This window comes from Ipomoea nil, unplaced genomic scaffold (genome assembly GCF_001879475.1).
Source record: "Ipomoea nil cultivar Tokyo-kokei standard unplaced genomic scaffold, Asagao_1.1 scaffold1956, whole genome shotgun sequence".
Classification (NCBI taxonomy): Eukaryota; Viridiplantae; Streptophyta; class Magnoliopsida; order Solanales; family Convolvulaceae; genus Ipomoea; species Ipomoea nil.
In genome coordinates, this window is record NW_017618384.1 from 782,970 (window position 1) to 809,581 (window position 26,612).

Consider the following 26,612-nt stretch of genomic DNA (forward strand, 5'->3'; position numbering starts at 1 on the left):
GAGAGAGAGAGAGGGGTTTTGACTCTGCACCAAACAGATGCAATCAGCAGATCACTCACCAGCCATTTCCAAAACTCTAGCTGGAAAGTGTGCGAACGGGCGTATCTAGAGTGCCGAGATTGACAGGTTGTGAGTCATCACCACGCGGATGTCGCTTCGTGAAATTTTTTCTTGATGGATCTGAAACTGCTGCTGCCTTTATCAGACAAGTGTAGTGATGCGCTTCGCTTTAGAAGATCCGCCATCAGAGGCGAATTAAAACCGGACTCCTCTGATGTGCTATCATCGTACTCTGCTCACAAGGAGAGTTATATTTCAGTAGTGAGCAATGTGTGGCTAATTCAATCTGTCTAAATATAATAACCAAATTGTTGGATGAGATAAATGTGGGAGAAATTTGAATAGTACCCGAAGATGCGGGAAGGTTATAATGCCTCTTCAAGAACTTCGAGGCCTCCGTGTCCTTCATGTGACATAATACACGCATTAAAGTCTGGGCATCTCCTACATTCCTTGATCCGTTTTTGTGTGCACCATGTCCTACTGAAATATGCTGACTAGAAGTCATCAACATTCTTATCACAGAGTCGGCCTACACAACGGAAGGAAAATATCAAAAATCAGAACCCGAACCTGCTAATGTGGGAGCAAAGAATTGTCCATTCTAAACGACTAAACCTGGAGGGAAAACAAGCTTAGGATCTGTTGCGTAATTTTGGAATCCTTCTCAACGATTGACCGGGGAAGCCCCTCTCCATCAGCGACAAACAAATCCTAAAAAGTAAAGAAATAAACATTTATTTTAAGCGCACAGTTATTACAGTTGATGATGACACACAATGATGTACTTGAGCAGTTCGGCGCGTTTGCTACTATAGTCTATAGAGTAAACAACTTTTTCCCCCTTTTCACTTGCAACATGTACTTGCAGGATTATAAAAGATATATATATATATATATATATATATATATATATATATATATATATATATATATATATATATATATAAATAAAGAAGGCAGACCAAAAAAAATGTAACGGCAAAGTGAACTTACTTTTAACATATTGAGGTCTTCTTCCATTATTGGAACATCTGAGTTAGAAAATGCACGTGAAGGGCCCCCATCCAATAACACCCAAATATAACCTTCCTATGCAAGGAATACAGAGTCAGACCAGAAAGCAAATCATTACACGCAAGTTTGTAGGAGTAAAGACTATACCAAGGATGACTTATAAATACTTGAAACTGCAAGGTCTCTAAGTCCATCATCAATCAAACCACAAACATTATTGAGAATCTGCAATGACAAAAACCCGAAGTGAGACAATCCAGGATAATCCTAACATTCAACTTGGAAATCATGATGCCTTTGCACACACACATCCAGTGAACCGAGTTATGGTATTTTCTGATACGCACCCAAAGGAATGAGTAGTTTACTTTACTCATGCAATAAAAGGAATGTATACAAGAATGGAAATTAGGCAAAAAAAAAAAAAAAAAAAAAAAGGAATGAACGGAAGAATGGAAATCAGGAAAATCAGAATGCACATATCAGGGAAAGAGCAACTTAAGGGATTAGACAGAATAAATCAGACACAATTATCTCCTTTTCTATATTTATTTATTTCTTTGCACTATAAATTAGAATCTCTAGATGAGAGGAAAACATTCCTTAGTCTTCAAGCTTTAGTAGTTGGGCAAGAGCCTAAAACTCTGGTTGCGGAAAGTCATAGTGACAATCCTATTTTTTTAATTTCAATTTACAGTCAATAAAGGTACTTCCTTGTTATTTTCTCTAACATTTTCTTATCCTTTTCAGTTTCAACAGGGTACACAAATGAGAGATAAGATGAAATTTCTAAATTTCTTACACTGTCAAACTGTGGAAGTATACTCTCCAGCCGAGCACCTTCAACACTGTTGTGATACAAATGGAAAACAAATGGCTCCCTGAGATCCCAAAACACAACTCTGGCACCTAAAATTTAAGTGAAGAAGAATAAGACTAATTGTCATTGCAACTATTAAGGTTTCCAAAACAAGGAATCTATACTGAAAAATAATAAGTCTTAAATATTTTTTGACATTATTTAGCTCAGATTGCCTTCAAAAGCTCTGAGATGGCATAGAAACAAAATTGTGGAGCTATATCAAAATTAGAAGCTTTAGGTTCTCTTTTATCTTTATTTTTGGTTTATAAGGGGAAAAGATGTTACACGTATAATACTTTAATAATCTATTCCTACCATAAGAAATGAACCATCTAAATTTTTATTTACTAGTTAGCTTACCTAAAAAATCGCAAGTCTTTCGGATAGCATTAGTAGCAGAATCTCTTATGCAATCAAAGGTGGCTGCAAAAAGCTCATCTATTGACTCATCGGACATATCTGAAATTCCATTTGAAGACTCGGGAAAATTCCCTTCAGCTGGAGGAAGGAGAATGAACATTAGTAAAGTCATTATTCTCAAATGAATAGCCTCATCCAGAATTCATCTGCTCTCAATGTTATACTTAATTCAATCATAATAGGAGTGAATTATTCGACTAGTAGACTGACATTTTAGAAGACACTTAACCTCAGACAGAAAGTAGTTTTTACTTGACAAAGACTTGGTGTGTGTGTGTCTTGCCTAAATACAAGCTGCTTAAAAATCGCTTGTTTAGTTGTTTTAGATGTAAGATCTAGAATACCTGGCAACCTTCATCAAACAAAACTACTGCAGCATACATATGGATCAATCCAAAGAACAATTACGGTCAACATTTAACTAAACTACTACAGCAAACTCATGTAGCAATATAGAGAAGTACCTATACAGGTTTAATATTTGTTCAAACTCTACAATCTTACAGACAGAACTTACAGCACATCTGATCTCTAAAAGCTTTTATGGTCGACCAAGACTTCCGAATACCATCTTCAAGAGTGGCAATTTGTCTCTGTATATACTGCATTCAGAAACGAGGTACGAAAAAAGAATATTGATACAAAATTAAATGATAGAAGTTAATGAGAAGAACAGGTTTAAGAAAGGTAGTATTATAGTGGCAGAGAAAGCATCCTAGAGAGAAAAGTTGAATGATTCAGAAGTTTTAAGAACTCTTCTAATTCATTAACGTACCATTCTTTTCTTTTTCTTTAAGTAGAAAAAACTCTGATTGTTTACTCCCAGTATTGAACTATTGGTGAAAAAACATGTCAAAATCTCACTTCACAGTAAAGGTAATTGTTTTCCTTTCTTTTACTAAAGAAAAGTTTAAAATTCAGTCATATAAAAGAGAGGGAAAAAAAACATTATTGCATCACATGATGTGTAGTCATGCGTTCCTCTTAAGTTTAACATTTTTAATTCAATGCAGGCAATTCAAAGAGCTCTTAAATAATAGTCAATTCAGTCATATAAGAGAGAGAGAGAGAGAGAGAGAGAGAGAGAGAGAGAGAGAGAGAGAGAGAGAGCATTATTGCATCATATGATGTGTAGTCATGTGTTCCTCTTAAGTTTAACATTTTTAATTCAATGCAGGCATTTCAAAGAGCTCTTAAGAATAGTCCACATGCTCACAGAAGCCTCTTGAAACAAAAACATACATTTTAGTTGTTGATTTGTGCAAATGACAGATTTTTCTCATATACCGCCAAAAAAAAATCTGTTGGCGGTATATGAGAAAAATCTGTCATTTGCACAAATCAACAACTAAAACGAGGTAATATAGACAATAAAGTATCAGTGTCTTGACATATTAAAAATTACCAGAAGAAAGAATTACACTCACTTGAAGGGTGTTCAATCTGACACAAAGTTTGGATGCTGTCAAGTGACTCAACTTATCATTCACTCCATTGTCAAGAACCACAGCTTCTGTCAATTTTCTCTTAATTATTGGAAATGTTGTCTCTTTGTAACGAGTCAAAGGAGGAGCAGGAGGATATAGATTACTCTTGTCAACTGCAGTATAAAAAGAGTTCAAACTGAGATCCAAGGTACTTCACATTGACAAAACACAAGAAATGTAAATAAGAAGAAATAAAGTAATAATTATTTGAAGGTGGAATAACAAGCCCTATAGGTAAATAAAAATCATGTCACGATGTTGGAGACATGTTTGACCAACATTCAAATTATAATACTAGCCAAATATAAAAATTAAAAAAAAAAAAAATCATGACATCTCTATAGAATATCTTAACACTATTAGGACTCTTATATTTGTAGTCCATTAGGACTCTCTGTCTATCTTTCTATATCATTATTGTACAGACTCTGTTAACGGTTATATTCATTAATCCAATCCTCATCTGGTATCAGTATCCAGGTCTGCTCCATGGCAACCTTGGGAGACGATAATGGCGGTTCTGTTCGTGATTCTTCCGAACGGACTGTGTCCGAGGTTGCTCCCACCCCTATTCACCCGAACCCTAGCCTTTCTTCGGCTCACCATTTTGTTTCAATTAAACTTACTGTCCACAATTATCTTTTTTAACGGACTCAAATGCTTCCGTTCTTGGAAGGCCAGGGCCTACTTTGGCTCTGTTGATGGAACCATGCCCTGTCCGGTGGCGGTTGCGCCGGTGGAGTCCACGGCGAAGAGCAGCGGTGCTGCAGCTTCTGGTTTGTCGATTTTTGCTTCTGACCAGTGGCGTCGACAGGACAAAGCAATTTTGTCTCTTTTGATTTCGTCGTTGTCTGATAAGATGATGCATATGGCGGTTGGCCGGTCGACGTCGTGTGCTTTGTGGCTGGCTATTGAGCAAGAACTGGGGTCGGCGACACGGTCTCGTGCACTGCGGCTTCTTGGCGAGTTGCAGGCGCTATCGCAGGGAGGATCTTCCGTCTCTGATTATCTCGGCCGTGCAAGGATGCTTGTGGAGGATTTAGCTCTGGCCGGACGTCCGATCACCCTCGACGATCAAAACATTTATGTATTCCGTGGGTTACGGCCGGAGCTCCGTCCTCTCGTTGCTCCATTGACGCGTGGGTCTCCGGTGACGCTGTCCGAGCTTTCGGATTATTTGACCTCTCAGGAGTGGATTTGTGCGGCTGGTGGAGGTGATTCTGGTTCGCCGGCGGCTATGGCAGTTCACCGTGGTCGTGGCAGTCGCGTAAGCAGTGGGCAGATGCGTGGTGGCTCGGGCAGTGGTGGCTCGGGCGGTGGTGGCCGAGGACGAGGTGGCCAAGTTGGCAACGGAGTTCAAGATTCAGGATATGGGGGCCCCGTCTTTCTTTCTTGGTATTGAGACTGTGCCGCTCTCTGATGGTGTTCTGCTCTCTCAGCGGCGTTACATTCAGGATATTCTTAAGCGTGCCGGGATGGTGGACTGCAAACCGGTCTCGACCCCGGTTTCGGTTGTCCGTTCTGATGATGTTGACGCCACTCCTTATGCAGATCCCACTCACTACCGTAGTTTGGCTGGTGCGTTGCAGTACTTGACTGTGGCTCGCCCGGATTTATCTTATGCGGTTATTCGGCTTTGTCAGCACATGCAGTCTCCCACCACGGCTGATTGGAGTCTGATGAAACGGGTCTTGCGGTATGTTAAAGGTACTCTTGGTATTGGTCTCTGTGTTCGCAGGTCTTTGTCTACTGCTATTCATGCTTTCTCTACTGCTATTCATGCTTTCTCTGACTCGGATTGGGCCGGCAATCTGGATGATAGGAAGTCTACGAGTGGTTTTGCAGTATATGTGGGTAGCAATCTGGTTTCCTGGTCGTGTCGGAAGCAGCGCACTGTGGCGCGTTCTTCTACTGAGGCTGAATACAAGGCCTTGGCTGATGTCTCGGCTGAGGTTACATGGCTCGTTTCGCTGCTTAGAGAAATTGGTGGCGCGTTCTTCTACTGAGGCTGAATACAAGGCCTTGGCTGATGTCTCGGCTGAGGTTACATGGCTCGTTTCGCTGCTTAGAGAAATTGGTTTCCCGCCGGCTTCTACGCCGACTCTCTGGTGTGACAACTTGGGTGCCACCTATCTGTGTTCAAACCAGGTATTTCATGCCCGGACGAAGCATGTGGAGATTGATTACCACTTCGTTCGTGACAAGGTGACCAAGAAAGAGATTCAGGTTCATTTTATTTCTACGAAGGATCAGCTGGCTGCGAGACAAACTCAATGTTGCGGCTGCCCCACCTTGAGTTTGAGGGGGGTATTAGGACTCTTATATTTGTAGTCCATTAGGACTCTCTGTCTATCTTTCTATATCATTATTGTACAGACTCTGTTAACGATTATATTCATTAATCCAATCCTCATCAACACTTTCTCATCAATAAAAAGAACGAAGAATCCTTCATATGTATTAATAGTTCCCAAGGGCAGACTTATCCAAAGCATATGTTCAAGGATAATGTTCAAGGTTAAAATAGGTGCAAATTGGCAATGGTGCATCAATGTTGGAATTATGGACATCTACTGTTAGAAGCCAATAGCTTATAGCTTATATTAAATAGATAGAATACTGATGGAGTTTATATATAAAGTAAACCACAGAATTCAGATGGCTCAAAAAAGTGGAGAACTATGATATAGGACATTTTAGGGGATGATAATATTCACATAAAACTAAAAGACAGGTTCTACTGCATGACAATTATGCCAGCTAGTCTGTGTGGCAGAGGGTGGTGGCTAACATGGCAGTAAAATACCCATGAGATGACAGCGGCTATGTTTGGCAAACCTAGATGAAAAGCTAGCTAAAAGCTGAAAAGTTATAAGCTAGAAGCTGAAAACTGAAGAGTTGTTAAACTAGCTGATTATGTTTAAAAGTGATTGGTAAAAATAGCTTTTTGAGGAGTTGATAAATGTAAAAAGACTAAAAATGACATCTTTATAAAATTTAAATAGTTTTAAATTTAAATAAGTTTGTTCACATATTAAAATTTAACATTTTGGAGTGTAGAGATTTATAGAATCTTATAGAACATTATAGAACTCGTATGATTGTATAGAATTTTAAAGAAGATTTTAGAGATATAATCATAGTCATACAATCAAGTAATCTCTACCGTCCGTTGAGAACGTGGGATAAGTATAAATAACCTCATGAGGTTCATTTTGTAACAATCCACGTGATCTAGTAAAGCTTATGGAGTAATTGAAAAATAAAATGTCTTTTTTTTTTCCCAAAATTAAATAAGAAAAGAAAAGGCCAAAGGGTTTTAATGGGTAAAAAATGTCATTTATTTAAAATAATAACGATAAAAGATAGGAAAAAAAAATTTAGAAGCTACTAGCTTATTTTGGAACATTACTAGCTTAGCGAGCAACAAAAACCAGAATATTAGCATAGAAGTGAGAAAAGAATATGTTTCAAAGTAAGGCATAAGTAGTGCAAATTAGGAGTAACTACCAGACAAGTGATTCTACTGGGATAAAACACTAAGGGTGCGTTTGGAAACCCGTAAAATGACTTCTGAAAAATGTTTTTTAGGTTTTTTGTGTTTGTAAGGGGAAATGAAGTCAATGGAAAATGATACCTTAGTCAAAGGAAAATATGCATGTTTTGGAGGAAAATGCAAATTAGGAGTAACTACCAGACAAGCGATTCTTCTACTAAGATAAAACACTAAGGGTTCATTTGGAAACCCGTAAAATGACTTCTGGCAAATATTTTTTAGGTTTTTAGTGTTTGGCAAATAAGGGGAAAATGAAGTCAATGCAAAATGATACCTTAGTCAAAGGAAAATATGTATGTTTTGGAGGAAAATGACTTCCCCTTCTTTTTTTGGGAAGTCATTTTCCAATACACTAATTGTAGAGTGTATACATTACTATATACTATACCTAACTTATGATATAGTATATAGTGCACATATATATATATATATATATATATATATATACAAAATTGCCACCGCATTTTTTTTAAAAAAATTTTTGGTAATCTTGGACGTTGTTAAGGAATATATATTTAATATATAGAATCTCTATATATTAGGCAGTTTAAGGTTTTAGGTAGGTAGGACGTATGGAAACTTGTTTCCTATTCGTAGTTTTCTAGTACCTATTTATAGGGCTTTGTATTTTTTATTCCTATGAGAGTTTGATATAATATATAACAGCACATTAGAAACTCTCTCTTCACTTTCGTAACATGGTATCTGAGCCTTTACAATAATTTTTTTTTCCCGTTTCGTTGTCGTCACATTTTGACTAGCGCGTGAGCCTCACGTGCCGCCGGCGCGTGAGGTTCCTCCAACGACTGAAAAACGTTTTGGTCAACTTGTTCCTGGGTCGCCTAAGTCTGTTTGTCTTGGTTCTGGACTTAATTTGGACCATTGACTTTTGTTCTACGGTCAGTTTGTCTCGTTTTGATGCTGTTTATTTTGTTTCAGTCCTATCTCCCCTTTCGTTTTGGTGTTGTCTCTCCTTTTTTTATGCTCGTTGATTGGAGCATGCTTCCCTTTTGTTAGTAAAGATACTTCCCTTTTGCTAGTAAAGAATTTGTGTCCTCCAGTTTGGAGTTTGTCTTCTTTACTTTGTGTGTCCTTAGCTTGTTCAGTCCACTTTTGGTTCACCCGGAGTTGCGGTATTGGTGGAGTCCAAGCTTTCTAGTTCAGGGGAGGGTTCAATCCCAAGCTTGTTCGGTCCACCACGTTGAGTTCACCCAACTATCCGTAGGTATTGGTGGCGTTCACAGCTTTCGTTTCAGGGGGACTATCCAATTTCAAGCTTGTTCGGTCACTTTGTGTTCACCCATTGTTCGTGGGATTCGTGGCGTTCGAAGCTTTCGTTGGAGGGGGAGTATGAGTATCCAATCTCAAGCTTATTCGGTCAAAGGAGTGTCCTAAATGGACTTGAGTTATTTGTTATTTAGTTATTTTGGGTTATCACTCATTTGTGTAACAAGTTGAGCATTATTAAAATATATGCTCCAACTTGAGGGGGAGTGTTAAGGAATATATATTTGATATATAGAATCTCTATATATTAGGCAGTTTAAGGTTTTAGGAAGGACATATGAAAACTTGTTTCCTATTCGTAGTTTTCTAGTACCTATTTATAGGACTTTGTATTTTCTATTCCTATGAGAGTTTGATATAATAATATATAACAGCACATTAGAAATTCTCTCTTCACTTTCGTAACAGACGTTGATTTAAGCGAGATGAATGGCTAAGATTAAACCGCACAACCGCACCTGAGGCATTCACCCGCACCAGAATCAATTTATATATATATATATATATAGACATTCAAAATTATCTACACGGCTTATGAGTGCTATTCACATAAGGATTTTATCAAAAATATCAAACAATTAAAATTTTTAAGTATTTAATTCTTTTCATTTTCCTGCTCATTTTATGGAAAATGAACCAAACACACAAAGACAGTTTTACGTTGCATAGCCAAACACCGAAAAGGAAAATATTTTCAAGAAAATGATTCATTTTCCAAAAAACATTTTCCATAAGTCATTTTACAGGTTCGCAAACGCACCCTAAGATGCCACATGTAATAATCCCTTAGAAAACATGGGTGGATTAAAAGGTAAAACACTAAGGTGCCACATGTAATAATCCCTTAGAAAACATGGGTGGATTAAAAGGTAATCCTGACTAAATAATTAAATCAGAAACTAAATTAAACTAAGACAGACAAAAGCAAATATAATTTAAATTAATACCTAACTGGTTAACCAGTTTTTGCAAATAGGCATCCAAAGTGTGAAATATTATAGATAGTAAAGCCTGTAAGTGAGTAATATCCACTGGAATTCTCATCTCAAACAACTGATCCACAGTCTGCATGTCAAATTGATATAAACAAATAAGTATGTCAATCTGAAAGTATGTCAAATTGATATAAACAAATAAGTATGTCAATCTGAAAGCATGTCAAATTGATATAAACAAATAAGTATGTCAATCTGAAAGCACAGATACAAACAAACAGGAACACGCCAAAAACACCTAGATGCTCAACTGTATACAATAATACTAACCAGTAATTTAGTAACACATGAATGAAGAAATCTAGAAAATCAAGAAAATGCATTTGACTTTGATATAAACAATTAAGTATGTCAATCTGAAAGCACGGATACAAACAAACAGGAACACGCCAAAAACACCTAGATGCTCAAGTGTATACAATAATACTAACCAGTAATTTAGTAACACATGAATGAAGGAAATCTAGAAAATCAAGAAAATGCATCTAACTTGGAAACTGAAGAATGCTAAAATGAAGAAGGCCTATGAACACTGACCTGTGTTCTCTTCTTCTCTGTTTACTGTGTGTTTCTACAAGTATGAGACACTCCTATATATACAAGAGGGAGGGTTATATATGCCTCTTCACATCCATGTCTGTTCACCTACTTTTGACCCTTCACATACTTGTCTATTCATTTCTAACACTCCCCTCAAGCTGGAGCATAGATATTGAGCATGCCCAGCTTGTTACAAATATATTCAACCCTGTCCCTACTGAGCCATTTGGTGAACAAATCAGCTAGTTGCTCACCACTACGAACATGAGCCATAGAAATTAAGCCTTGTTGAATCTTTTCGCGCACAAAATGACAATCTACCTCAATATGCTTGGTACGCTCATGGAATACTGGATTATTTGAAATGTGTATAGCAGCTTGATTATCACACCATAAACGTATAGGCTTCATCACCTCCATACCAACCTCCTTCAACATATTGTGCACCCAAGTTATCTCACATGTCACGTGAGTCATCGCCTTATACTCAGATTCTGCACTGGACCGAGCCACAACAGTCTGTTTCTTGCTTTTCCAAGAAACCAAATTACCTCCTATGAACACACAATATCCTGTTGTAGACCTCCTGTCGCTCAACGAACCTGCCCAATCAGCATCTGAAAAAGCCTCAACTCTCATATGTCCATGATTAGCATATAGAATGCCTTCACCGGGTGCATTCTTGAGATACTTTACAATTCGAACTGCTGCCTCCCAATGAGCTCGCGTAGGTGCTTACATGAACTGAATTACCACACTGACTGGAAAAGCAATATCCGGACGCGTAATGGTAAGATAGTTCAACTTTCCCACCAACTTCCTATATCTCTCTGGAGAGTCAAAGGCCTCCCCTTCACCAGCTACAAGTCTAACACCCTGCTCCATAGGGGTCTCGCACGGTTTTGATCCCAACAACCCAGTGTCATCAAGCAAATCTAGCACATATTTCCTTTGCGAAAGGAATATTCCTTTTCGAGAGCGAGCAACTTCAATACCTAGAAAATACTTCAACACTCCCAAATCTTTCGTGTGAAACTTTTCTTTGAGAAAGGATTTAAGAGCTTCAATCCCCACTGCATCACTACCTGTGATTACTATATCATCAACGTAAACAATCAAGAGAATGCATCCAATATTAGTATGCTTGAAAAAGACAGTATGATCACACATACTCCTCTGCATACCAAACTCAATAATCACACTACTAAACCTCTCAAACCAAGCTCGTGGTGATTGCTTCAAGCCATATAGAGACTTCTTCAATTTACACATTTCTCAGACTCCCCCTGAGCAACAAACCCAGGAGGTTGCTCCATGTAGACTTCCTCAACCAAATCACCATGCAAGAAGGCATTTTTGACATCTAGCTGATATAGAGGCCAATGATTAGACACAGCTAAGGAAATAAAGATACGAAGCGAAGCTATCTTAGCTACAGGGGAGAATGTTTCTGTATAATCAACACCATAAGTCTGTGTATACCCCTTTGCCATTAAACGGGCTTCAAGTCTAGCCACCGATCCATCAGGATTCATTTTCACAACATAAACCCACTTGCAACCAACTGCAGTCTTACCGGACGGTAGGGGTACCAAATCCCAAGTATGATTGTCCTCAAGAGCAGCCATCTCTTCCTCCATTGCCTGTCTCCACCCATCATGAGCTATAGCCTGACTCAAAGTGTTTGGAACTGACACAGAATCTAAACGTGATACGAAGATGCGAGATGACAATGACAAATGATCATAAGATACAAAGGAAGAAATAGGGTTTTGACAATGACGTTTACCTTTACGAAGGGCAATGGGAAGATCCAGATCATTTGACGAAGATTCTGGTAAGGAGGAAGTATTCACTTGCGGTTCAAGCGACGCCACTGCATCTCTCGGCAGTCGAGTATAAACCTGTGTAATGGGGGGCCTAGAAACAGACTCGATTGGTATGGTAATAGTATATGTAAGGAAGTCATTATCTGGAATAGACCCATACCCAGACGATCCAACATCCCCAGAGAACACCATATTTTCAAAGAAAGTTACATCAGCTGACACTAGATACCGCCCCAAGTCAGGTGAATAGCACCTATAACCCTTTTGAGTATGTGAGTACCCCAGGAATATACACTTAAGTGATTTAGGATCAAGTTTCCTGCGTTGAAGACGGATATCCTGGACAAAACAAGTACCCAAATATTTTTGGTGGGAGATGAAAAAGAGGGTTCGTCAGATATACCAAGGAATAAGGAATTTGACCTTTAAGGACAGACGAGGGCATCCTGTTGATCAGAAAACATGCAGTATGAACAGCATCAGACCAAAAGACCTTAGGCACTTTCATTTGAAACAAAATTGCCCGAGCTACTTCTAACACATGACGATTTTTCCTTTTTGCAACTCCGTTTTGCTGAGGGGTATAAGCACACGAGGACTGATGAACCATCCCATTTTGGCTCATATAAGTGGAAAAAGATTTGGAGAAGTACTCTTGTGCATTGTCACTCCGTATACACTTAATAGTTTTATTAAACTGGGTTTTGATCTCAGCACAAAAATTACAAAAATTAGTAAACAGCTCATCCCTAGATTTCATAAGGTATAACCACGTACACCTAGAGAAATCGTCTACAAATATTACGAAATATCTAAACCCGTTCTTCCCTGTGACATGACAAGGACCCCAGACATCAGAATGAACAAGATCAAATATCGATTGTACTCTTTTATTGATATGAGGAGGGTAAGAACCCCGACAATGCTTAGCAAACTCACACGACTCACACTGCAAAGTAGACAATGACTCTAAACTAGGAAACAACTTCTTTAGGACTGACAGTGATGGATGACCATACCGACAGTGTAGTTGAAAAGGAGAGGTATCACTCAACATGGCCTTGGACGGAGATACAGACTGTTCCAAAACATATAGTCCTCCGACTCCATTCCCCTTACCAATAATCTTCTTCGTCAAAAGATCCTGAAATAAACAATAACCAGGGAAAAAGGAGACAAAGCAATTCAAAGTCCGTGTGATTTGGCTAATGGAAAGCAAATTAAAGGGAAACTTTAGAAGGTATAATATAGATGATAGGGGTAATGATGAGGTTGCAACAGCACTACCTCTACCTAAAACTGTAACAGATGACCCATCCACCAAAGTAACCATAGCCCCAGGGTTTGATGGAGAATATGAGGACAAAATATTAGAATTACCTGTCATATGGTCACTAGCTCCAGAGTCAATGACCCACTGTGTAGATGAAGAAGATACACATGCAACAGGATTACCTGTTTGGACCAGGGTTGCAGAAGAGGGCGGTTGATCGGACGGAGACTGAGATGGAGACTGCATAGAAGAATACACCTTCAGTTGATTGAATGCTGCTAACTCCTCATCTGTCATAACTACCATATGTCCTCCGGGGCCAGAGGTTGTGTTAGCAAATCTCTGTTGTCTGGGTGGTTTAGGACACTGATTCTTGAAATGTCCTGGATCTCCACAGTTGAAACATACCTTCGGTCCTCCACGACCTCCTCCACGGCCCCTTCCTCCACGTCCTCGATGGCGACCACCTCCACCTCGACTATTATACCCTCCGTTAGTGTACCCCCCTTACGACACAAACGTACTTCCTTCGTTGTTGCTTCCTTGTGATATAAAAACATTCTTCTCGGGAGGTTCATCAGTACTTACTGATGCATTCTGTATTTGATAGAATACTTGATCCAAAGATCCTAACTCCTTGTTTCCCAGCAATTGTGACCTAAGAACCTCATATTCTTTGTCAAGTCCAGAAATCCAGCTAAAAGCAATTAATTGATCACGTTGTATTTTCATTGTCTTTACATCAGTTGTAATAGGCATCGCAGTACACAAAGCTTCACTTAAACTTTTGAAATCATAATAGTAGTCCCGTAGATCTCGACCTTTTTTATTAGGACGATAGACATCCTGAGACAGCTGGTACAGTTTTCTCAAATTACTTGACCCACTAAACCATTCAAACACTAGATCCCACACTGCTTTAACCGTGGTACAATGTTGCATTGATAAGATCACTTTCCTATCAATACAATTAATTACCCGGGATAACAACGCTTTATCATTTGCCTCCCACTCCTTATCATCTGGAGGGCAATCTTTATCTAAATGGTCACCTTTACCCATTCCATCTAAATTAATTTTGACCAAAAATTTCCATTCAGCAAAATTAGATCCATCAGCAGCCAGGACTACGTCAATTAATTTAGACGGGGTAGACACAACTGTAATATTTTTGTTTTCAGCCATAATTTGTAACTTGTAAGTGCCCAAAAAAAAAACTTGAAAGGGATTCAATAGCACTGAAGTCAGTTCGCAGGTACTGACCTTCCAGTATCTAATAACCCTGGCAGTAAAACAAAGAAACACAGACAATATTACCGCAGTCCGCAGGTTCGTCTTCTCTCTCTCAGGATATGGAGTCGCTCGAACCTTCTTCCTCTCCACCCAGATGGAATCTACACTTCACGGCGAGCCTACCGGTGTGATCGCCCGCGAAGATGGTCGCCGGAAAATCCTTCACGCGCCGGCGCGTGAGTCGGCGAGCAGTGGGTGGCGGTGGCGTGTGGAGGCGCGTGGCTGCTCCGGTGACGTCGCGACTCGATCTTCGGCGTCGTCCTCCTTCTCCGAGCAAAGCCCACTACCTCACTCTCACTCTCACCCGCTCTGATACCATGAAGAATGCTAAAATGAAGAAGGCCTATGAACACTGACCTGTGTTCTCTTCTTCTCTGTTTACTGTGTGTTTCTACAAGTATGAGACACTCCTATATATACAAGAGGGAGGGTTATCTATGCCTCTTCACATCCATGTCTGTTCACCTACTTTTGACCCTTCACATACTTGTCTATTCATTTCTAACAGAAACCACTTTATTATAACTAATAAAACTCTTCTCAACAAGGAGCCTATGCTACTTATTTCAAACATTGGAATTAAAAGGCAGATGATTGGAAATAATTTCAAATCAAAAGTTTAAACAACATTTCCAAAGAGCTAATCAAGAAGCCTAAGCTCTAAATACCATTCTTATATGTAATTCGAGAACAAGAGAAAGTTAATGCCAAAGTGATAGAGAAAGGCATACCTCCTCTATGATCCTAAAAACTTCTACTGCAGAAGCTGCTTGTTTTTGCTGATACGACAAGGGTTCCCAATCCTGCAAGTATCACAGTCTATAGCTTATATCAACAGTGTATTTAATACAGATTAAGAAACATACTTTGAGTAAGAGGAATCATGAAGTGAATAAACAGGAAATATATCCAAGATAACATTTGCAAAATGCTACACTTTCCTACAGGTCAAACTCTACCAAAGCAACTCATGAACATAACTATACTTTTACAGACTTGGTGCATGCCTACAGCAGATAGAGTTTCTGTCAGATGTCAGTCTTTACTTCAGGTGAAATACAAACCTCAAGACCAAAGGCACGACCAGTCCATTCAAGGATCCGTGCATGCTGAGCAATTATCCAATCAAGAATAATTGGCCTTGCTACTTCACCAATCTGCCAGAAAGAAAGGGAGGTGGGATAACAGCAAATTAATCTAACTCCAGTGAAGTTAACAGAAGAAAGCACCATCGGCAATAACTGGAAATATGCACATAATAAGTTGCAAAAGAATTCATTGTTTAAAATGTTTACCACTTTCTTAATTAAAGCTTTTGAAGTGGAGTCCTAGACAATTTATAATGAACCACCGGATTTTTGCAGATCCTTTTTTTTTCATCCAATAGAAACAATTAAACAAAAAACAACAATACCCAGTACAAACCCCAGTAAGATAGGATAAATTACAACTTTATAATCCTTTAAAATCATGAACATAAACCAAAACAATCATGTTCATACTTTGGTTATACTAGAAGAGTAGAAGCAAAATTCAACAGTTTCAGACGATAAAGTCCCATCTTTTCTTTCTAGGTTGTGCTTATAAAAAATGGTAGGTTATACCTTAATATTTAGTTATTTACACAGTTGTAACAAAAACTAAATTGTCAAAAGAATGGGCATTACAAACTGCTAAAGTGCCAAGCCATTATTATAGAAATATTTATAATGATGCGAGGTCATAATAACAATCACCAAATTTAACTGGCCAATCTCAGCTTGGAATTTGACCCTGGGGCCTAGGATGGAAAAATGACCAAACTGCTCCCTCCATATATATAAATAGAAGGATGCCCTAGGTCATCATTTGCTTCTCTTCTTCTCTTTTTTGGTTGTACCTTTTTCCATTCTTGGCTCTGAAACAACCCCATGCCTACCAATCCCCAAACTGATAGCCAGTTGATTTTGCGGAAAGTTATCACAACCTCGGAAGATTTCAACCTTAATCTCAGCCCTAATCCCCACCATCATCACAATTGACAAAGGCAGCCCAAAGCCACTCCTCTTTTTAAATTTTGAAGTTACACATTTGTGAAATTAATTTACTTTATTCCTTGTCTCGATTAAAAACTATAATATTGGCATTATTGGGAGCAATGTGTTGGTGAGTACAATGAACATCATCAATGGAGGACTACAATTTGATTCCACACTATCTTTTTACTTGCACAGCTTTTCCATGAATTTTCTATTGCATTCTCCTATATGTGGCAAATGAATGCAGAACTTTGATGCCAAGGAGAATTTACTCAGGTTTTCTCTGTATATGTATACGTGATAATATCTGCACAATTTCAGCTTGAGAGCTTTAAGAGCTGCAGAATTGGAGAAGGCATAGTCCAGGGTGGAATATCCCACCTTTAATCCCCAAAATCAAATATGTGATTGTAAGGTGCTTTCTAAGTCCAGAAACTATGAATGTCAGGCTAGAATATTCCTCCAATCCCCCCAAGGTTGCAACTGAACAACCTCTAAATTCAATGATGTCATTTAAACACCTACCACCTCCCACAAATTCTCCAAGCAAATCAGAAGTCAAAACCAGATGGGAAGCTGCAACACTCTCATCATTCTTTTGAGGGCATGTTCACATAGAATTACATGGAACAGGTAGCAATTTTATGTCTCAAAATCTACATTTGCCTCAACAAATGTTCCACCAATAGTAAAGAACTAATTTATATATATATATATAGCAATTTCAATAGTAAAGAAACCTTATAATATTCAAATCCTTTGATGCATGGGGAATGTAGCCCACTCTCTTTTTGGCCCAAAGAGTAAAGCTGAAACAAGCAATCCTCCAAGAGAGCAGCTGCAGTAAGCACCTCCCTGACACCTTCAGAAAGGCACGTCACACCATTGAGAAATGGTTCCTATACAGAAAGGGGAAAACAAGCATCATACAGCTAACCACTGCCAAGCTAGTATAGACAAAAAACAGGTACTTCAAAAAGTTTACCAATCTTTCACCAAAAGTTTTGTGAAATTTCAGGGCTGAAGCAATCCCAGCTTCGGGACTAAATTGTCGGAGAATTGGATAAAATTGAGTCAATTCTTTCTCAGCAATTAACTTTAGTTCACTTGCAAGCAATGCCAAAGGTTGCATCCTATCTATTTTACAGCCAAGACCTATGGCATCAGTTACCTGATATCATTGAGATAGAACATAACCTTTTTGACATTAATTAATTGGTTGACAGAGAAAGAAAAGAAAAAACTATTAGCACATCAATTCATATAATACCCTCCTGCAAGCAGCTTCTATTGAACTCTCAACATAATCTTTGACCTTCCTATGAACAGTAGGATCCGAAGCATCAAAATCTGTGAACTGCAACAAGTAGGAACTTTAGGAGCAACTAACCACAGAAGAGTCTAACAGCTTGCAATGTCTGCTATATGCTAAGAACTCATAATACTTTTTTTTGTTAACAAAGAAGTCATATTATATATTTAGCAATCAATACACTTCACTATTGGCTATTGGTATTAAATGATGAAATTGGCATCAAAGGAACAAAGCTGCAGGTATCTTCCAAATGCTGGGCCCGGCCCCGGCCGTCACAAAATTTTGACCAAAAGAGAAGATATTAGCTGTGCACAAAGCCAGCAGCATGGCTTAATGTTTTCTCAAAGGTACTAAGAATAGATTGATTCTCAAAGAATTGGGTGATCCAAAGTTTACAGTCTATAGGGAATCAGACGCTCAAAGAAATTGTTCACAATAAATGGGCAGACCATTTTTTTAAGAAGCTTGGGCCAATGCCTTGAACATAGAACTGTTTTGGAGCTGCTACAAATATCAACAGAGGCATACACAACCAATAAAACTTTTAGTAATGGCAACACAGACAATGAGTGAAACCACTCTCAGGAAAAAGCCCTGGTGGTTACAATTCAAAAGACCTTAATCCCCTATGTAGACTATAATGAATTTGATAAGAGTTCTCTTGCCTCTCACCTAATGACACTACTTCTCCATCCAAAAAGTAAAAAATGAGTTCACTGACCCAAGGTTAGGCTCAGAGAGCAGGCAATCAAAGTTTCGTGGTTTCTGCAAGGGAAGCAAATGTGAAAAGCTTGCTAGGAGTTCAGAAACATGGAGATCAAGGAATTCAGTTGACCAAAGGAAAAAAACAAAAGAGTTATACTTCTAGCAAAAAGAATAGCACTTTACCCTTCTGGGGAATGAGGTGAAGGGGGATGTATAGGATGCAGTTGCATGTCTGTAATGATTTAATATTGTCATGTTCTCTCCCCTTCTGTGGAGTTAGCACTTTACATTATGAGGTTTACGGACCTAATTATCTAAATCAGTAATGCTACCTGGTTCTTGTCACATGAATCAAAACTATAGGGCCCAATTGCCAATGCCATGCTCATCACCCCCTTGAGTAGAGTAGGTTTCTGAAAAGTAGACAAAAATCATATCAGCAGGAAAATCTTTCATACAAAGAGATTAGTTACCAACTACATCCGTACAAAAATGACATTGAAGGAAACAAACCAAGCAAAAGAGATGACCTTAGTAAAATGCAGATGATAATCCTGCAACTTGCTGTCACACCAGAGACTAATGGAAAAAATAGTAGATTGTATCAAATTTGATCTTGTTTGACACCCATTGCAGGTAGTGAAACACAATAGACTCTCTATATAGTTCTCTTCCTTCTGGTCCTCATCTTCAGCAGACAGAACTTTCCGCATTTCATGAATCAAGTAATCTAAAAGTACTGCCTCCTCTGTCCCAACAAACTTTAATCAGCAAGAAAATGCATCAGAAATCTTATCAAAACTTGAGATAGATTAAGTTCCATCAAGCAAGATGATATCAAACTGCATCCCCAAAACTACAAGTGCCCAAAAGTGTAGTGAGGATATTAATAAAACATTCAGAGCACAAATAATGAGCATTTCCCACAATAAACACGTATAGCTAAATAATTACATCCAAGCACAGAAGAGATACCATGTTATATTAATAGTGCAGCAAACAACGACATTTTACTACATCCATAATACAAATAAATAAATAGAAGTAAATAAATGTGAAATCCTCAATGACGGGGGCCACATCAATCAGGAAGAACTAAGCCTAATTTTCTTGCTTAGCAGTTGGCATTGCAGAAATTGTGTAGAAGTAGAACATATAAATTTGTCAAACTATTTAGCCAACACAATATTCAAATGCATAGCATGTCTACCTGTTGAAAAAGCACCCATGCATACATCACATTATGGAGTTTCTGAGTAATGCCTAACATTGACCAAGTTGACTTGAGGAGCATCAGGATTTCAGCAGCTTCCTGAAATAGTTCAGAATCAGAAATATAAATAACGCCATAAATTCAATAACACAGATGAAGATACACCAATTATATACCTCTATAAGCTGGCCATCTTCAAGAATGTCAAATAAACCAAGCAGTAGCTTCTCATAAACTCTAACGTTCAACTGATAACCAGCACTCCAATAATAATTTTCACCTTGAATGCCATACTTAGGTGGCATACTTGATAATGTCAATGCTATATTCCTAATAGCTAATACGACCCTATTGCGTTCAGAGGGAGACACCCTAGTGCCCCAATCCTGAAACACAAACAAATTTCTTTAATTTGACTGAACAATATTCTCATCAAGAAAAAGTGAGTGATATTCAGATGTACCTCAGAATTTCTAATTCTTTCAACCAAGGCTTCAACTGATTGCTTTTCATTATTGACATAATCAGCAGAAGAAAGAAGTTCTTCAAGAATATTTGCCTACAATAGAACCATTTGATAGTAAAAAAGACAAAGCATAGAAAGTGAAATAACTTAGATCATATATTGACCTATACCATAGAAATTTTTACTAAGATAAATTTATATGCAACACCAAAGGCAAATTGTCCAATCAAATGAACAGATAACAACACTCAACATCTTACTGACACTCTGTTGACAAAAATAGCTATCTAGAGCCATCCTAAGAACAAACATGCTCATTAGATCATACGGAATTGATAGTTTCAACTTTTAAGGAGCAAAATTAGTAATATAACATGGCACAAGAATAATCAGTACTTGTCTGTTCTTCCATTGGATATATGACTTTTCATTCTGAAAATCAGACTTGAGCATTCCATTTAACAGTCCAAGTGAGATTTGAGGAACATCAACCTGCCCCAATGTTTTCCCTGTTGCGAAAGAAGCCAAATGTTGTCGAATAAGGCTGTCCATGGCTTCTGAGATCTAGTGAAGAAGAAATGTTAGTTATTCCAGCAACCAAAGGAAGTAAGGAAGAAAACAACAAATTTGAAAGCAAAAAATATAGGTAAGACATCGGCTGTCTCTTGCTGTCTGCGTCTAACTTCTGCACCTTTTTAAAAGGCATAAAAACAAGATAGATTTCCAAAGCAATCACTCTTCAATTGGAAAATGAAACTTTTCTTCAGCCAAAGACCCAAGTAGGGGACTCCAAATTTTGAAAAGTATATGTTGTAACAAGTCTCACCCTATTCATAACTCAAAATAATTCACAGCAGTCATCATGAATTTAAACTTATAACCCCTAAGGAGCCCCTAGTCTTCATAATATTAAATATTAAATTAAAAATAAACGGTTAAGTAGCAAATTTTTGTTCCAAAAGCCCATTTAGGTTATGTACATCATTTGAAAATTATAACTTTCCTTAATATCCCCAAACAACATATTTTGGTTGATTACATATAGAATAAATGAGAAAATTCTTTAAAAATGCAATTACATGCCTGCATCTGTGAGCGAAATATGTCAATGAGCTCTGACTGTCTATCAGGTGAATCAGATATTGGATTCCTTTTACCCCTTTTATTCTTCAACCCAGCCAGAAATCTAGAGCTCTTCTCTTTCTTTCTATTGTCACTCAAATGAAGTTCAATCCTACTAGAACAAGAAATACAGCTTTGAGAAAAGAAGCAGAGTAAAAGAGATCACAACACAAAACTGCAAAGCATATAGAGAAAGAGGAGATTTTTGGTATGCTGAAGTTCTGAATGGTGAGAAAGAAATGAAAATGTTCAAATACAAGCATATAAATACAGATGTAATAAAATATGAATGAGTAATTACCCAGAGAACACCATGCAAGCAAGGAATACTTCATAAGCAGACTCCCTCAAGTCATCATCCGATAATCCTTCAGAGATCCCAAACTTTATATCAGTTTACTCAGACAATATATGAATAGGAAAGAAATAATGCTGAACATAAGCACTATATGTTCGCTACATAGACTCATCATTCCTTCTCAGCAGAACCACAGAGAAATGTGGTAATACAAAATGAATTATTTTCATTTATCATTTTCTAGCTTTTGCTTGCTGTGATAAATACACACAATGAGAATACCTGTTTGTAAGGTAGGTAATCCAATTTTAAGGATGTGAACTTGATTCCTTGGAACTGGTCTTGTTGATTCAGAGGTTGCACGTTTTAATTCATACTCATAACTGGAAAGAGAACCTGAGAGATCAGAACCACGTGATGTATAATTGTTGTTATAGTTGTGTGCCGTGACAGGAGGTGGCATCCGCCTAGGAGGAGAACCAGTTGTTTCTGCACCTGAAAGAAGAAAATATGAATCCCCAAAGCGCGACTGCATCTGCAATAAAGGCAGAATAAGAAATATCACATATTTAGTCCAGTGAACAAAGAAATCCTCCTTAACAGACAGAAGGAACGAAACATTTGAGACTTCACCATTTTACCATCAAGAGTATAATACAAAGGCATTAAGCAAATGTAAAATGCATCTCATGTAATGATAAAGTTATTCATATTTTACTGTGTCAGTGTGATTTTGGAGAGATTGGAGGCTCCCTCCGTGTCAAAAGGAAAATAGGAACGAAAAACGCTATATGACCTTGCTCACACTGCATGCATTAACATTGAAACTCCAAACCCAGTTTGATACAGAATTATTTCAATCCTCATAAAGACATCTCAAGCATATAACTATGAACCAAATAGTCCATAACTAGCTGCAGCACTGATTTCAACTCAAAGTACAAACCATTTTCAATTTCATTCATGAAAAACAGAACTTACAATATAAAAATTTGATACTGCACTTACCGTGATTGGATGGTGAAGTTCTTCCCTATACTTTTTAGTCGCTATAGAAATATCAATCACTCCACCTAAAAGTAAAAGAAATGTATGTAGTTACATATGAAAAATGAACAGAAAACAGTAATTTTAAGTGAAACCAGAAGAGCTGAATTTCACTTACTGGATTGAATACATTCGAGAACATAATCAATGCTGAGCGCATCGAGATTGACGTGGGTGAGAGAGGCGGTGGGACCGGAAGGAGTTCGAAATTCTTTAACAAGGCCGGAGAACAACAGAAACTCCAGAAGCTTCCGGCGATCGCGGCGGTACTGTTGCAGCAGGGAAGCGCCCTCCATCGAATTTTACATAAGAAAGAGAAGGAGCTGTAGCTTTGGGCGAGCTGAGCTGCTAGGGATGCAGAGGAAGAAGGAGAAAAAGGAAAGGAAATGGAGGCATGCGCCGCGTTAGGGACTGGGGTAATCACTAATCAAGACTCAAGAGCGCCAAAAGACAAGCATAAAAGCCGAAGTCCTAGCTCTTTGACTTTTTCCCTTTATCCTCCTCCTCTGACCAGCTGTAACTAATTTATTAATCATTTTTCACTTTGGAGGTCGAATTTGCTTCTTTTTTTTTTTAATGTTTTTTCTCTTGAACTTTTTTTTCTTTTTTTAGGATAAAAGCGATATCATTAATAAAGGTTTGCAGATAAAGAACTAACAATGAAAGAAGGGGGGACGACATACAATCTAAACCCTACGATTAAAGGGATTCACGTGCTAATAGGTGGGCAATCCGATTCGCTGATCGTTTAACAAAGGAGATAGATGTTAGTAAATCTTTAATATTGTTGAAACCCTAGGCCCGTTACAGTGGGCCCATTAGGTTATAGCTAGTTTTCAGTATAAATTATTGTAATCTGTACAGTTCTATGTCAAGAAATAGATGAAACCCTTCATACTTTCACATGGTATCAGAGCCTAAACCCTAAATATTCTCTTTCTTCCCTCCCACCGTCGCCGCCGCCGCTGCTGCTGCCGGAGCCACTCTGCCGCCGCGACTGTTTCACTGTTCCGACGTCCACCTGGTGTTTTTCTTCCAAACGAACACCACAGGGGTTACCGGACCGTCGTCGCGAGCCTACAGCAGGAATCCGGTCGCCTATCTCCGCCGCACGCGCCGCCGCCGTCGCTGGACTGCCGCCCACTTTTCCGGCCAGATCTCTCTCCTCCGGCCTCCGATCGCGACACCGCCACCGCCGTTGGATTCGTCTCGACGAGGCACTTCCGGGAGTGTTGACTGTTTTCCTCGCCACCGCCCGCCGCCGCCGTTCTCCGGCCACCGCCGGTCAGGAAAAAAAAAAAACAGACAGTGTGTTTTTTTTTTCCTTTTTGGGTAATCTCTATGGCTTCCTTTACCTCTTATCCCACCATTACTATGGACAAATTGGTTGGGAGTGAAAACTACACTTCGTGGGCCGCTTCTGTGACACTCTGGTTCAAAGGCCAGGGGATGTCTGATCATCTAATCAAAAAGGTTGGGGAAATTGAAGAATCGAAGAAATCAGATTGGGAGAAGTCAGATGCGTTATTGTGCAATATGTTGTGGCAATCCATTGACCCTAAATTATATCTTATTTACAAGTCTTATGACACTTGTTATGATGTGTGGAATAAAGTTAAGTCATTGTATACTAATGATATCCAAAGGCTATATTCCCTTGTATCTAATATGCTTAATTTCCGTTCCACTGCTGATATGAGTACACAGGATTTCTTGGGTCGGATGGAAGCTTTACAGCAGGAGTATCATAATTTACTTCCGTATCAGGAGACGTCAGATAGTCATATGAAGCAGTATGATAAGTTCTTTATGGTGATGACCTTGGCTACCCTTCGGCCTGACCAGGTTCACATACGTGATCAGATTCTATCCAGTCCTAGTGTGCCTACCTACACTGACGCTGCTGCCAGACTGCTCCGTATTGCCTCAACTCCCTCGATTGAACCTATTGGAGAATCATCAGTTCTAGCTACTCGGGCTGTGGATAGAGGACCTTCTGGACCATCTAGTGGTGGTGGTAGTCGTCGTGGCAAACGTCCTCGGTGTGAATACTGCCACAAAGATGGTCATACCAAAGATCGTTGTTGGAAGTTACATGGTCGGCCTCCCCGTTCTGTTAATCTGGTCCAGGCTGCTGCATCCGAGAGTCAGACTCATGAGCCAACCTCTACCCCAGTTGAGATGACCTCTAGGGAATATGAAGAGTATCTCCAACTTAAAGCAGCATCCCGCCTTGAATCTTCCACACCTAATGCTGGTACTTCATCTTTAGTTTGTCTTTCACACGCCAATACTCCAAATTCTTGGATATTGGACTCAGGTGCTTCAGATCATATTTCCGGTAACCTTTCTCTTTTGCATAATGTGTCTAAGTCTAAGACTTTACCCATGGTCACCTTAGCTAATGGTCATCAAACACCAGCAATTGGTGTTGGTCAGGCTTCCCCTATATCGTCTTTTTCCTTGGAGTCTGTTTTATATGTCCCTAACAGTCCCTTCAACCTTATCTCTGTGAGTAAAATTACTCGTACTCTCAATTGTTCCATAACCTTTTGTGCTGATTCGGTTGTTGTGCAGGATCGCAATACGGGGAAGGTGATTGGCACCGGCAATGAGTCACAGGGCCTTTATTACATGCGGGGTGGTGATGTTGCTGCTTCTGCCTCTACAGAGTCTCCTTTACTTATTCATAGTCGTTTGGGTCATCCTAGTCTCTCTAAACTAAAACGGATGGTCCCAGGTCTGTCTATTGAGTCTTTTGATTGTGAGTCGTGTCATCTTGGAAAGCAATCACGTCAGTCTTTTCCGAGAAGAGTCAATAATCGGGCTGCGTCCCTCTTTGATTTAGTTCATTCAGATATATGGGGTCCTTGTCGTGTCAACTCTATTTTGGGTTTTCGTTATTTCGTAACCTTTATTGATGATTATTCAAGGTGCACTTGGGTTTTCCTTATGAAAGATCGTTCTGAATTGTTTCAGATTTTTCAAACTTTTTGTGCTGAAATACAAACTCAATTTGGCAAACTCATTCGTGTTTTGCATAGTGATAATGCTAAAGAATATCTCTCTCATCCTTTTCAGTCATATATGACATCTCGTGGTATATTGCATCAAAGGTCATGTGTTTACACACCTCAGCAGAATGGGGTGGCTGAGCGTAAGAATAGACATCTAGTAGAAATTGCCCGTACTATGTTGTTACACTCCCATGTTCATTCCCAATTCTGGGCTGATGCTATCCTTACTGCTTGTTACCTGATCAATCGCATGCCATCTTCTGCCCTTAACAATGACACCCCATATTCCATTGTGTGTCCTTCTGTTGATCCTTTCCCTATTCAACCTCGTGTTTTTGGGTGTGTTTGTTTTGTTCATGACATGACTCCGGGTCGATCCAAATTAGATCCTAAAGCAGTCAAGTGTGTCTTTTTGGGTTATTCCCGTGTCCAAAAGGGTTATAGGTGTTATTCTCCAGCACTAAAGCGTCACTTTGTGTTCGCAGATGTCACCTTTATTGAGTCCACACCATTTTTCCAGTCCTCATCAGGAGACACGATCCCTGTCTCTGAGGTGCTCCCCGTACCTTATCTTGGTCCACTTCCTCTTGTCCAGTCCACTGTTCCTCCAGCTCAACCGACTCCTCTTAACCCGCCCCTTCAGGTTTATCACCGGCGTCCTCGCCCTGCAGTTCCTGAGGTCCCTAGTGACTTGCCAGTACTGTCCGATCCTCCGGCTGCAGTTCCACCACTTCCACTGCAATCTGACGCTGATCTCACTGAGGCACCTATTGCTGTTCGAAAAGGTACACG

General features: G+C 39.0%; 1 protein-coding gene and 1 long non-coding RNA gene across 4 annotated transcripts; one reads left to right on the top strand and one right to left on the bottom strand.

Annotated features, from left to right (window-relative positions):
* On the bottom strand, positions 1-23,229 carry LOC109146995. Of its 3 annotated transcripts, none has more exons than XM_019294642.1 (26): positions 22,922-23,228; positions 22,765-22,829; positions 22,039-22,291; positions 21,760-21,826; positions 21,420-21,570; positions 20,733-20,900; positions 20,334-20,429; positions 20,047-20,256; positions 19,868-19,969; positions 19,188-19,418; positions 18,990-19,070; positions 17,908-17,994; positions 17,623-17,808; positions 17,378-17,536; positions 15,684-15,776; positions 15,351-15,422; positions 9,637-9,754; positions 3,787-3,959; positions 2,877-2,961; positions 2,300-2,437; positions 1,880-1,986; positions 1,225-1,302; positions 1,057-1,152; positions 679-774; positions 409-592; positions 1-292 (listed from the first exon to the last, which is right to left on the bottom strand). In XM_019294642.1, exons 1-26 carry the CDS (start codon positions 23,097-23,099, stop codon positions 138-140), a joined length of 3,429 nt encoding a protein of 1,142 aa, XP_019150187.1. In that variant the 5' UTR covers positions 23,100-23,228; the 3' UTR covers positions 1-137. The 3 variants fall into 3 exon arrangements, with proteins under 3 accessions (XP_019150187.1, XP_019150186.1, XP_019150188.1); XM_019294641.1 differs by having other exon boundaries at positions 21,420-21,573; XM_019294643.1 differs by lacking the exons at positions 1-292; positions 409-592 and having other exon boundaries at positions 719-774; positions 1,057-1,148; positions 21,420-21,573; positions 22,922-23,229.
* On the top strand, positions 3,220-3,549 carry LOC109146996. Its single transcript, XR_002048539.1, has 2 exons — positions 3,220-3,398; positions 3,468-3,549. It is a non-coding gene; the product is annotated as an uncharacterized LOC109146996 (long non-coding RNA).
* Positions 23,230-26,612: the final 3,383 nt, after the last annotated feature.